At 40.0% G+C, this 13,768-nt stretch overlaps 1 protein-coding gene across 1 annotated transcript in view; it reads left to right on the top strand.

Annotated features, from left to right (window-relative positions):
* Window positions 1-13,388, top strand: part of LOC108003653 (glypican-4) — a 92,002-nt gene extending 78,614 nt beyond the window's left edge. Inside the window, exons 2-8 of the mRNA XM_017066068.3 lie at window positions 2,380-2,550; window positions 5,168-5,310; window positions 7,665-7,913; window positions 7,998-8,166; window positions 8,470-8,875; window positions 9,066-9,235; window positions 9,767-13,388. Of these exons, the coding sequence (XP_016921557.1) occupies window positions 2,380-2,550; window positions 5,168-5,310; window positions 7,665-7,913; window positions 7,998-8,166; window positions 8,470-8,875; window positions 9,066-9,235; window positions 9,767-10,137 (1,679 nt within the window). The 3' untranslated portion in view covers window positions 10,138-13,388. The remainder of the gene's footprint in view (window positions 1-2,379; window positions 2,551-5,167; window positions 5,311-7,664; window positions 7,914-7,997; window positions 8,167-8,469; window positions 8,876-9,065; window positions 9,236-9,766) is intronic.
* Window positions 13,389-13,768: the final 380 nt, after the last annotated feature.

The following is a 13,768-nucleotide window of genomic DNA, read 5'->3' as shown; positions in this document are numbered from 1 at the left end:
GTCGCGTCTTGGCGACCCCTAACAAACGGGTTGCCGCTCCCTCTCACTCCCCTCTTTACATAAGTGTGCGCGTGTGTGAACCGCGGAGCCTTTGCGCGGTGCAAAAGCAGCAGGACGAGGAGGGTCGTCTCGGTGTCTGGGCCGAGGAGGGGCTTTTAATGGTAGTTCGTCAAATGCCTCTTCGAGATACCTCGCCTCTGCTTCTCCCCTGTTTTATATTCCCTTCTCTTTTTATTATTATTATTATTTATTTCCAAGGCTCTTTTATGCGAGGAGGATACAAATTCCTCTCGATCCAGATTATCACGTTTTTATGACGCTTGTTATTGTCTGTTTGGTCACACGTAATGGCGGATCGTTGCCAAGGAAATGGGGATTACGAGCAAGTAGTTTGGCAAATAGTCGTAGATAGAATTTGATAGAATGTTGGAAGAATCGTAAGAACGGTTGTACGATGATTTCTTGGAAAGTTGAATCGGACGTTAGGATGAGGGAAATTGAGAAAGAAGGGGAGGAAAGGGAGAGAATCGATCCTTTTCGATATTTAACATTTTTCATTCCGGTTAGTTTCGTAGCTGTTAACTCAATATCTATTTCCCGCGTATTTTGTTTCTTTTTTTTTAATCTAATCTAATCGCCTCGCTTATCGAAAAATTTGCTTTCGAAAACGAGAAAACAAGTCGTCGAGTCTATTGATACGTCTAATGTCTAGTGGTCGGGAAAAATTCGATAATAGTTGAATAAAGTTAATTTATCGTTTATAATATAAAATAATATAAAAAGCGGATTTTAACAACTTATTCGACCGTTTTACTTGATTACTTAATGCAACTTTAATTTTTAACTTTTTCGACGGATTAAACTCAAACGCCCTCGAATCGATCTCGATTAACTGAATAGAATCAGATTTGAATAGATACAGGTGAACCTCGCTATGCATATGCATACAGTATTCGTTGGATAGAAACGATAATATTGTTCGCTACGCGTAATCGATTATTTTCCTCGTTAATGTCGCGATTCCGAAAATGGATTGAAACGGTTTGGGACCCGGAAATGAATCTCAGGATTACTTTTACGGCCACGTGGAAACTTTGGTGACGACAGACGAGGAAGAGAGAAGGAAGAGAAAGGAGAAGGGCTTAAAACGAAAGGAGAGAAATGCGTGGAAATTAGCTTAGTTGGAGGGAGATTGGAAATATTAGCAGATAAGTAGATATAATTGTTCAAAAATGATCTTTATTAATGTGCCTTATTGTCGTCGAAGAAGGTTTGATTTATTTTCCGGATTTTCCAGGTGTACCAGTGGCTTCTGTGGTTCGCCACTTCTGTAATCCTGTCTTTCTTCCTATATACACAGTGCATTCTTTCTATTGTTTCTATTTTCGACAAAATAATTGTCGAGTTTCTTTCCTTTGTGAAAAAATATATTTAGGGGATACTATTGTACTATTGTTACTATTGTTACTATTGTAAAATGTTATGGGATTATATCAAGTGATTTTCGAATTAAACACGGAAACGAATATTTGTGCAAACACGGAAATGAATATTTATTGGTTCGAACGACTTGTCAAAATGAAAAGGTTGATAATAGGCAGATATCGTGACAAATTGCTTTTAACGGCTTTGAAGTAAAGTTTTTAAATTGTCGAAAAGATGAACCTTTTCTTTTGTTTGGTGTATTTAGTCAAGGACAAGGATCTTGCATCGATTTCATTTCCGTATTAGCTCGTAATAACAATAAGTAACGTTTATATTATGTAGAAATTATTTAATTTTATCGCTTTGATCAATGTTTAAATATTTCCATTATAGGTATGTATCCGTAATTAGCATAATCGACAGTGACTCCATGGCGGAAAGAGGATAATCAGACTTATTAATTAAATTTATGCGTCGAAAATTATAAATGATTGTCTCGAATCGAGTATTCCAATCATTTCCAAAGCAGACAGACGTTAATCCGAATTATTAATTATTCGATATTCGCGATATTTTCTGCAGGAACATTTATAATTTCAAATTCTTCCAAAATAAAAAAAAACTAAACATTCTAAACCAAGTAAAAAAAATTTATAAAATTCAAAAGAATTAATTCTCCTTTATTCGAACAATTCTACAATCCTTCTTATTTAATTAATCTTCGGAAAAACTCGAATAAAAATAATTAAGATTCCTCTCTAGAGAAATTGAATAATCCTAAAAATAAAAAAGAATTCAATTATGAAGAATCAATTTGTTCTTTGACCATCCTTGGCGAATGAACGAAATTGGTCTCGACTCCCGTAACCACGACGATGGAAAAGAACGAGAAGAAGAAGAAGAAGGAGCAGCCAAAGGGTGGTTTTTAATCTCGTTTTCCGTTCGTTTTTCCAGCAAAAGAGCTGAAAGTATGCGGGAGCGTGAGAAGCGGCGGCGAGGTGTGCTGTTCCGCGGACATGGAGGTGAGACTGCAGGCGAGGGCACGTGACAAACATGAGAAAGCCACCAAAGAAACTCTTCAACGGTTGCACCAAGTCCTGTCCACGAGAGGGTCCAGGTTCCACAGTGAGTACCTTCCTTCAACGTTTTAATCCCTCTCTCTCTCTCTCTTTCTCTTTATATATATATATCTCGTTTCTTTTGGTGTTTATCCGAGAAGGGGTGAAGTCCACTCGAGAACACACACAGTGACGAAACTGCGTGGAAGGTTGCCTCTCCGAGAGGCGGTGCCACTTCGTTTGATCAGTCGGTATATATATATATATATATATATATATATATATATATAATGTTTCGCGAGACAGACGACGTTTTTTCTTGCGAGAATTTTTTCAGCTTCAAGGTTTCACCATTTCCTTACTTTGGGATCTTTGTGATTTCTCTCGTAACGTTTACGAAAAAGAGAAGTTTTTTCTTTTTTGGTTTCTTTGATCTCGAAAGGAAATTTGCAAAAGGAAGGTTCGAACAGCGTGAAAATAAGATTTCGAATGGATGAATACGAGATATGAAGAAATGTATATATTCCGTGAAAATTGGTTGGAATTTTCTCGAACTGATGAGGTCACGATGGAGCAGAAAGGAAAGATTCCCCATCCCTCGAGTCGTAAAATATTATTATCGGTTCCGGTAATTTCTATTTCCTGGTTTCCCAAATATGAAATGTAAATCCTGGTTCGATGTCACGAACGAAACTTTTCCAACTCGTTATCTTTGGAAACTTTTCTGCTCCGGTGTTTTACGACCGTGTCATAAATTTTCTCGATTCTATGCGGGAAATTTATTGTTTAGCAATATACGTATACCCGTTATGCGCGTACAGTTATGCATACAATTAGAAAAATATTCAGATGCACGCCCATAAAATTCGCCTTTCCCGAGAAACCAGATCTCTTCTGTAAACTGAAATTCGAGTGGAAGGAAACGGCGATCTCCGTGATGGTGGAAAGGATCGATCGTGGTGGAAATTAGATGCGGCGGAAAATCTGAGAGGCGCGAGTAACGGTTCTCATTAACGAAATTACGCGAGTTCGCGCCACCATAACCTCCCAAACCATCCTCCTCGAGGTTCAATCTTTCCCATGCGACCTTTCCGTACGGCCACGGCTTCTCTGACGGTCGTCGTGCTTCCCTTTGAGCCACCACCACCAGCCCAGCTACGTATCCACTTTGCCTGCCACTCGCCACGATAGAAGTGCGTCGAGGGATGAGAGGGAGGAAAGAGCGTGCAGAAACATCGATACACAGGAAGACAGAGAGACCAAGGGCCGAGAATGTGAAGAGATATGTCTTTAATTTCTTTAGAATTAGCTTAGAACAAGCTTGAAATAATTATTGGAAAGAATGGATTCGTGATGTTTTTCTCTATCTGTCTATTTTACATTATAGATGATCGAAATAACAAAAATAAACAGGGAATGTTTACGTAAAATAAAATTTATATCAACGCAATATTTTTCTACGTATCTTTATTCTCTTAGATTTCGGTGAATACTTCAATTTTCCATAAATCATGCGAAATCTGATAATTCGATGGTTGGAAAGTGTTAATATCGTCGAAAATCGACGATTCTTCGATCGGACTTTGAAAAAAGAAATTCCTCCAAATAGGAATGGAGATTCGGAGGGGGAATTAGTCGCGAAGCTGGGAGCGTATCGCGAATTAAAAGGCTGGCGAGGTTCGTAGCCGGTCGTCGCGGCGCTAAGTGCTTCCTTCCCCCGAAGCTTTTTGCGGAGGCGTCGCCGTCAACGATTCGTTACACAGAGGCTCACCTATGTTCTACCTTTTTCTCTCTCTCTTTCTCTCTCCCAGCGTCGTTAAAAGGAATTTTAATCACATTCTTCGCGACTGAAGTGACGATAAGAACGGGTTCAGGGGGTTGGCGAGGTTACGCGCGCCAGAGGGTGGCACAGGCTTCTCTTTGTCGGGCTGGACGGTTTCTAGGAACGTCATTGTTGCCCGCCACCATTTTTCTCTCCCCGCAAATCTTTCTTCCGATTTCTCTCGATAACCGTTTTGATTTGATGGCTTATATAATAAGTTTTATATATATATATATTGTTATTTTGATAAATAATAATTATTTCACGAGTCTGTATTATTATTGTTTATTATCGATTGATTAATAACAATATCTCTTTCTTCTTTTCCAAGAGTTTAAGATACATCAAAGATAAACGCGTTCACTCTTCGAGTTTATTCTCTCTTGGTAGAGAGGGTTGGTTAATTAACGCTTGCAAGTTAGACGTGTAGAACGGTCACGCGCTATAATTCGACAAGAGGCGAGCGTTGTTAACGCGTGATCAATCTGCCAAGTTATAAATCGAGGCTGTGATTGATTTGCAAATCTCGAGGCCACCCTCCCCTCGAACAGGTGGATCGATTCGTTTCCTCCGCAATTACGAATTATTCCCAGTCACAGGGCCGAGGAGAAGCACAAGTGCAATTAAGGAAATTACGTTTTCCAGCTAGTCCTTTTTGCCTCCCTCCCGGATCGATTAACAACTCGTATAAATTATTTATACGCCTATCGCTGTATTCTCGATCCAATCCTTTCTTCGGATCCTGCCTCTCCTGTATTTTCAAATTATTCCTCGGGATTTATTTAAAGCGGGATTTTTATATCATTGTTATGGTTGAGGAAAGAAAATTTGTTTGAAATATTCTCCTCCTTTCTTTTCGCAGGCTTCTTCAAGGACCTCTTCGCCAATAGCAAGAGGGTCTTTCACGAGATGTTTAAGAAGACTTACGGTACCCTCTACGAGCAGAATGCGTACGTGTTCACGGACTTATTCAAGGAATTGGAGAATTATTACGCGAAGGGGACGGTAAGTCACGAGCGTGGAAAAATTTGAATGGAAAAATTGAAAAATAAAACGTTCCATTTACTCGAACAAATACATTTACATTTTTAATCGACTCACAAAATTCCCCTCCATTTTCGTTTACCCTTGCTAACTTTCATCGAGGCTATGGCGAGAGATAAACGGAGAAAAATTAAAAAATAAAACGTTCCACGTCTTCCATTTACTCGAACGAATATTTGCATTTTTAATCGACTCACAAAGTGCCCTCCATTTTCCTACCTCTATCGAGGATATCGCAAAGGATAAATGAAAAAATTAAAAAATAAAATTTTCCGTCTTTTCGTAACCAACTCCTGAGAGAAAATTCTCAGCTTCCCTTACCCTCTCCCCCGTTAACTCGCCATCGAAGGAGAGACGACTATCCAATTTCGTTGGCGATAGGACAAATCAAATTCCAGGATAAAATCGATAGGGGAGGGTCGCGGTCTCGATTTTCAAACGCGGAAGAATTTGTTCGTCGTGGCTTTCCTCCGCTTTCATCCCATCCGTGGACAAGCTCGTCGAGAAGGAAGAGCGAGAGAGAGAGAGAAGGAGGCTCGTCGAGGGGCAAAAGTTCGGTTGGAAAGCTCGACCCTCGTCCGCCGGACGTTTAACCGCGAGCAACGAGACTTCGTGACAGGATGGTGGAAAGCGGTTCTCGAGTTTAATCAATGCTTGTGACGGGTTCGCGACCGTTTACCGATAAAAGCAAAATTTCTTTCTCTTCTTTCTTTTCTCGCACATTCGTATCCTTAAGGTCAAAGTGGGGAGCGTCCCCCTCCCCCAGGGGGAGCTCAGCAATTACAGAACGGTTTTCGCTTTATCTGTCCGGGGTTGTCTCTTGTATTGGGATTAATGTTCAAAGGGGATGTTTCTAAGGAGAATGGAACCGTATTCCGTTTTCGGATGGAGAGGTTATTAAGGGGATGGTGATTTTTATCAATTCTCGCATCGAAGGGCTGATCGTGAGTCCCAATGGAGGGAAAATTAAATTATACTTGTAATTTCGTGGTATTTTGTCATAACTTTATTTTAAGAATAAAAAGGAAACCTCGAAACTTTCTCTACTTTTCTTTCTTCTTCTTTTTCTTCTTCTTCTTCTACGCCGTGTTTTCCTCGATAACGGATTCCCTCGACAGTTAACGAGACACTATTACCATCCATCTTGGAGACATCTCCATCCCTCACCGTTGGAATTTCTCTTTGCTTCATTCCCCTTCGATCTTTTCTTCTCTCTCTCTGATTCTTTGTACCACGCTTCCCTCGATCGAAAGGTCAAAAATCTAATTGGCGAATCATCACCATCACCACACCCATCCTCTCCATTTTTGTAAATCGGAATTTTTCTCGTCCAAGGGTTAATCTTTGAATCGTTGTATCGTTCAGCGTATGCGGCACGCGATGACTATTTCGAGTCATCGTCGCGTCGCATCGATCACTCGAAAGTGAGGACGAAATAAGAGAGAGGTCGGAACGGGGAGGAAGGAAGGAAGGAAGGAAGGAAGGAATGCCGCGAAAAAAAGAGGGAGGCGATGTTTCGAGGGTGGCGATTGTCATTCAAATCGGTTGGAAATTATTCAGCGAGCGCCACTTGGACCCGGCTCGGTCCTCGAAAATGGCCCCGCATGAATATATTATTGTCGCAATCGCACGCGTCGCTGCAGGATAACGAATTTATACGCGGCCGTGATATATCGCGTCGAGGGACTCAAATTTATCGAGGCTTCTCTCCACACTCTATCTTTTTGATCGACGTTTCGAAACAACGACAGGCTTAAGAAGTCGAAAAATCCCTTTCCATAAACTCTCCACCGAAATTGAATAGGGAAAAAAATATATTAAGGAATTTCGAAAAATTCTCCTTCCCTCGATATTGTTATCATTTTTTTTCTTCATCTTTCGACGATCGAAATTCCTCTCCCAGTTTGTTTCCAAAACCGAGTTCTGCCTATTTTTATAAGGCAGAAAACTTTTTCATCTTTCATCGATCGAGTATAAAAAAAATAGATATAGTAATTAAGAAGATCGAAATTCCCTTCAAAATTCCCCAGTTTGTTTCCAAAATCGTGTATCGTTGTTCTGCCTATTTTTATAAGAAAACGAAAATAAAGTTTTTGTCTCAACTATGATTCAGATCGAGTTCGATAACTTTTATATTTTTTTCCTTCATCTTTCATCGATCGAGTATAAAAAAAAATAGATATAATAATTAAGAAGATCGAAATTCCCTTCAAAATTCCCCAGTTTGTTTCCAAAATCGTGTATCGTTGCTCTGCCTATTTTTATAAGAAAACGAAAGCAAAGTTTTTGTCTCAACTATGATTGGTAACTTTCAGGTCGATCTAGACGACACGATGGACAATTTCTTCAACACCCTGTATCAAAAAATGTTCACCGTGTTGAACAGCCAGTACAATTTCGACAATAAATACATGGAGTGCGTGGGGGAGCACATGAAAGAAATCAGGCCGTTCGGCGACGCCCCGCAGAAACTCGGGGTGCAGATCAAGAGATCGTTCGTTGCGACGAGGGCTTTCAGCCAGGCCCTGACCGTAGCTGCGGACGTCTTGAAGAACATGCAATCGGTAAATGCGAAGCCCGCTCTCCTCGCTTTATAAATAAAAGTCGCGGTCGCGTCGAAATCTATTCGGAAAAATTTCGATTCGCAGTTGAAGCCGTCGGCGGAGTGCGCAGCTGCGCTCACGAGGATGACCGTCTGTCCTTCGTGCAGCGGGATCGCCGGCAACGTGTTGGCGTGCGGCGACATGTGCGCCAACGTGATGAAGGGTTGCCTTGCCCAGCATGCGGCTCTGGACACTGAATGGAATCACTTCGTCGGTGAGTAATTTCCACGTGCATTGTTCCATCCTGGTAATTATAGAAGGGGGGAGGGAGAGAATGTAATCCATCGACCGGCCACGAATCACGCATACTGGATAGGATTTATACTTTGTTCGTTAGAATAACCAAAGATCCATGTGAATCGAAATTTAACTTAGAATCGAAATTTTAGAATTAGAAAGAAATTAGAGAAAGATGAAAGTCGATTGAACTTAATTACTATATTTCATTGAGAAGGAAGCAACGATCGAATCGAATTTGTGAGTTACCCTTTTTTCTTTTCAATTTTTCGAATTTCAGAGGCCGTGGACAAAGTGGCGGACCGGCTGTTGGGTCCTTTCAACATCGAGATGCTGGTACGACCGCTCAACTTGAAAATCTCGGAGGCGATCATGAACTTCCAGGAGAACAGTAACGACGTCTCCCAAAGAGTGTTCACCGGCTGTGGTCGACCCGTGTTGGGGAGGCGTAGACGCCGGGACAATCGGGAGTTGGAACTCGAATCGTTGAATTTCGACCAGGACACGCTGACGGACGATCGCGTCTCGGCTGCGGCTATTCTCGACAAATTGGTGAAAGAGACGCGGCAGAGAGTCAGAGATTCGAGGCAATTTTGGGTTTATCTGCCTTACAAGATTTGCAACGACGGCCTCGTCGTGCCTCCTAGCAACACCAAGGAATGCTGGAACGGCACGCACGTCGACAAGTGAGAGTTTTTCCTTTCTGATAATTATTTCTCTTCCTTCCTCTTCTTCTTTTTTTCCCTTCCTCTCTTTCTTTCTTTCTTTCAATCCTCGGCCGTGAAAGGATGATCGTAAATTTGATTCGTCACCGTCTCTGTTGAAATTATCGTTGATTATTAATCGTGTTTTTTTACCGTGAATTTTGTGTTCTAGATATATTTATCCGGTGTCGTCTAACGGCGAGGATCAGAAATTGAATCCAGAAGTGCTTAGCACGGGATCAAGGCCGACAATCGTCAGGGACCAGGTCTTCGCGTTGACCACAATCACGAATAGACTGAAATCCGCGTACAACGGGCAGGACGTTGATTGGATAGATACGGGTATGTTGTTATTATTATTATTATTATTATTATTGCTTCGCCGATATTTAATTTATCGTTCCAATAAAACCAATATCGCTCGGCGAGCGATCGGTATAGAAAGATTTGATTGGAATTTGATTAATTGAAGTCGAATTTCGTGAAGTAATATACAATTATAGATACGTCGAAAATAGGAAACATTAATAGATTCGATATTTATCGAATATTTATCGATTTGTAAATTTAATCGAATTACGGATGGGTATGAATTAGCTTATTCTCGTAGAATTTTGAAATTAAATCTCGAAGGAAAATAACTATTCGAGAGATTAATCATTATCGCGAAGAAGAAAAAGTGGCGTGTAATATCAATCAGCGTGTAATAACTCGCTTATCTAATCTCTAAAGTGTTTTCGTATTGGCGATCAAACGAATTTTATTTGAAATTATCGATTGTCAAATTCTACTCGAGGCCTCTCTCAATTCTCGAGCCTCCTCTCTCTTCCCCGAAGCTTTTAAACCATCCAACTTGGACGCTCCAATTTTCAGAGGACACGGAGTGGAACGGTTCCGGAAGCGGGTCCGGGGACAGCACGGACCAGGATCCGATCACGGACGACGAGGACGGTTTCAAGGAGGGTTCCGGTTACGAGCCAAAGTATTCGCCCTCGGAGACCCCCAAACCCCCGCCCGTTCACCCGGAAGTGGTGCCTCCCAGGGTGGAAGTGGACCAGAAGACGAGCGTCACCTCGAATAACAACAACAGCAATAACAACAACAACAGCAACAGCAACAACGGCACGTCCAGCGTGGATAGCGGGGCGAGCAGACAGAAGATATCTCTGTCACGCGCTCTGACGACGTACCTCGTGCCCATAGTGGTGATGTGGTTCGGTGGCTGCCTCACCGAGTGGCTGTGATCGGAACGAAAAGAACGTGCGAGGAACGGATGTAAATAGATTATTGCTTTGAAAGAAATGAAAAAAAAAAAGAGAAAAAAAAAAACTATACCAGCTCCCCTTCCCCCTCGATTGGCGCACGGAAGAAATGGCGGCCAGTCGAGAGAACGTCGCTTTTCCAAACGCGATGCGTGTTTTTCCCTCTCCTCCCCCTTTTTTTCTTTCTTTCTTTCTTTCTATCTTTCCCCTCTATCCCCCCTTTTTGAAAAATACGCATCCCTGTCGTTTCGACGAATCCAAAAAAATCCAATGGGATTTCGTATCGATACGATCGTCTCGCTGGTGCACCCCTTGGAGGAGAGGATGAGGAGGAGACTGGAGATTCGTTGAAGAAAATAAAAAAAGAAAGAAAAAGAAAAAGGAAAGGGATATCGAGCTGGGATAGTCGACTTCCGGAGACTTTTCACGGATCGACGAGCGTGCCTTCATCGACGAGTGGCATGATCGGCTCGAGGAGGGTTGTTAGGGGTATATTTTCTTTTTTTTTTTTTTTTTTCCCCTCCCTTTTGGAGGGTTGTTACGTTTTCTTGCGCCACTGTCGAAGGAGAACTCGCGGAGAAAGAAATATTAAGATTCTGTTTCGTTGGGTTTTCAAAAGGGTAGTTGGTGTAATCTTGTAGTTTGTTCCTCTCTTCGAGGAGGATTCTATTTTTCCTAGGTTTTCTTTTTCCGTTAACAATGAGCAAGAAGTTAAGTGTCTCCTTCTCGAAATTCGATGGAAAAATTTGAGACGCAGTGGCGTAGGATGAACTGGGGGGGAAGGGAGAGGGGGCTGAACCGAATGGCCTTGAACGTTAAAGGAGGAATAAAAAGGACTGATTATCGAGCGTCGTATTTCTCTTCCCAGCTGCTTTTTCCTGGAACGGTATGAATTATAGGTTGAAGGGAGAAACAATCGATTAGAACGGTAGATTTCGATGACAAACGAGACATTGAAACGTTTGTGTTTTTAAGTAGTAAGGAAAGAGGAAAGGAGAAAAAGATGGACCTGTTTTCACCCGAGGATAATAATATCGATATTATTTTTTAACTCGAGAACCGTCTCTTGTTGATCAATGTTGTTCGAGGAGTTGTGAATGGTGAATAATAAAGGATTTTTGTGGTGAATGAAAGATTATGAGATAGATTGGGACGATGAGTGACGAGTGTGATAAAAATTCGTTTAAAAAAAAAAAAAAAAAAGAAAGAAAGAAATAATATTCTCGATACACTTGCAATATTCGATATTCTTCAATTGCTAGGTAAAGATCGACGAAAAGAAAAATTTACTCGATATCAATTTTCTTTCGTCTACGATCTTGGACATCCTTCCTTTCCAATTTTTTTTTTTCTCTCGTTCTTTTTTGCATTACTTACTTAGGATATTAATTCTATCATCCGCCATTCGGGCAAAATCGTCCTATAAAATTCGTAACGTCGACGAAACAAAGTGTCAAAGTGTGTGGAAACGAGCGGTCGAGAATGGGCTCCTGTGATAAAGAAAGAAGAAAAGTTAAAAAAAAGAAAGAATAGGAGAAAAATGTAATAAAAATGAAAAGAGAAAGTAAACGATGGCCGTCATCACACTCTGGCGACGTCGAGGTTAAAACACGAAAAGACGAAAAAAAAAAAAAAAGAGAAGAGACATTCTATACAAATCTAGTGAAAATATTCAAATAAATATTAACGAATAATTATTTGTAATTATATTATTATATATATTATTATAATTATTGCAAAGTGAAATTAATATAAAAAAAAAATTATAACGTTGCGTTCGGGACAAGTGGTAAAGTATAGATAACAATGGTGCACCGGTTCTTTTCTTCTTTTCTTCTCTCTCTGTCGTCGTTGGGAAACAACGTCGTGGTTTCCGTATGGGACGAGGAGAGGAAAGGAGTGGAACTCCATGCACGTGTATGGAATTCTTGTTGGACGAAGAAAGAACGTATTTTTTTTTTTTTTTTTTGAAAAGAGAAAATCGTGATAAAATTTTTCGATTCTTCTGAACTCTGATCAAGCGGAGAGAGACTAAAATATTTATCGCGGTGTTCGATATCGGTTATGTTATTAAGAATTAAGAAGAAATACGAAGAGAAGGATACGAAGAACAGGGAACAGGGTTTTTTTTACCGCGAAACAATTTACGGACCAGTAAATCGACCTTCTTGAAAAGCTGATCGGGGAGTTCCTTCCGAGTTCGACAAAGAGGAGCACCCTTACGTTGTAAGCCTTACCTTGTCGAATCAATGTGACTTATCGCTAAATAAGTAGTCTTACGACGTGTCTGTCGATCTTATCCTTTCCGCGAGGAAAGTTTGATCGACTCCACGGTTCGTTTTTTTTAACTTTATCGATACTGTCGATCTAATCAATCAATGGATGAAACTACACAGAATTATTTATAGGGGAAAATATAAATTTACGATTGTTGATTATACGAAAGGAAGGAGAGGGGGGGGAAACGGAAGAATCGAAGGAGAAAATAATTCTCTTCGCGAGTATCAATCCATCGAGTGTCGATAAAGTTACAGAACGAATAACGTATTCGAATTAAAGAGTACATTTACGTTTTCTTACTATTATTCTTAGTACTGTATTTACGTTGTTCGCTATTGTAAAGAGAGAGAGAGAGTGTGTGTGTGCGTGTGTGTATAACGAGCAAGAAGCAAGATCGTTTTAAGATTACGTGACATTTTTATTTTTTATTTTTATTTTTTTTTTTTTTATTTATTAGACTAGCCCACTGTAATCAATTAAACAGACTCAATAATCTATCGATTTTTACCTTAATGATCTTATACGTACGATGAGCGTATAAATAGAAGATACGAGTGCGTTTGGCAGAGCTGTCTGTAACAACAATCAACGTGAACTTCGAATTTGGATCATGAATTTGTAAAAAGTTGCATCGGAAAAGAGGAAGGAAACTATATGCTTTTCGCGTAATAATAAAAGTGATATCTGTTGTATGAAAGATCGATCGGATGTTTATGCGATTGATGATTTGATTGAGAAAACGAGAGGAATTGGAAGGATGAAATTCGCGAACTTTTTGCAATTTCTTTTTTTTTTATTTTACATGTTATTCCAATGAGAATGAATGGGAAACGATGGAAAAATTGTGACGAAGGAATTCGTTGTAAGAACGAGGAGGATCTCAAAGTGCCCCAAAGTGCGATGAATATGTTAAACGAAAATGTTAAATGAAATTCACGATGAGACTGTGAAAATGTTGTGCGTGCAATTGTAAATTCTTTATCCATCCCCCTTTTTCCAGAATTCGTAACCTCTATCTTTGAACCCTTTGCACTTGATTCCCTTGTTTGATATTCTTCATTCTTTTTTTTTTTTTTTTTCTACGATTTTATATATTTCTAAAATCTTGTATTGAATCAAAACGATCTAAAAATTTTGTACATTTTACATTTTCTAGCAAATTTAAGGATATTGTGATTTTTAAATTTGAAGAAAAACACTTTTTACGAGATTATTAAAGTATATCTACAAAATTTATTTACACGTGTAAATTCCAATTCCATGCTACATTCATTTTCCTCATTTTGCAATATCTCGAGAGCGAAGGGTTGAATCATCGATCCAACAAAAATGG

This window comes from Apis cerana, linkage group LG9, assembly GCF_029169275.1.
Source record: "Apis cerana isolate GH-2021 linkage group LG9, AcerK_1.0, whole genome shotgun sequence".
Taxonomy (NCBI): Eukaryota; Metazoa; Arthropoda; class Insecta; order Hymenoptera; family Apidae; genus Apis; species Apis cerana.
This window is presented reverse-complemented; position numbering and strand designations above follow the sequence as displayed.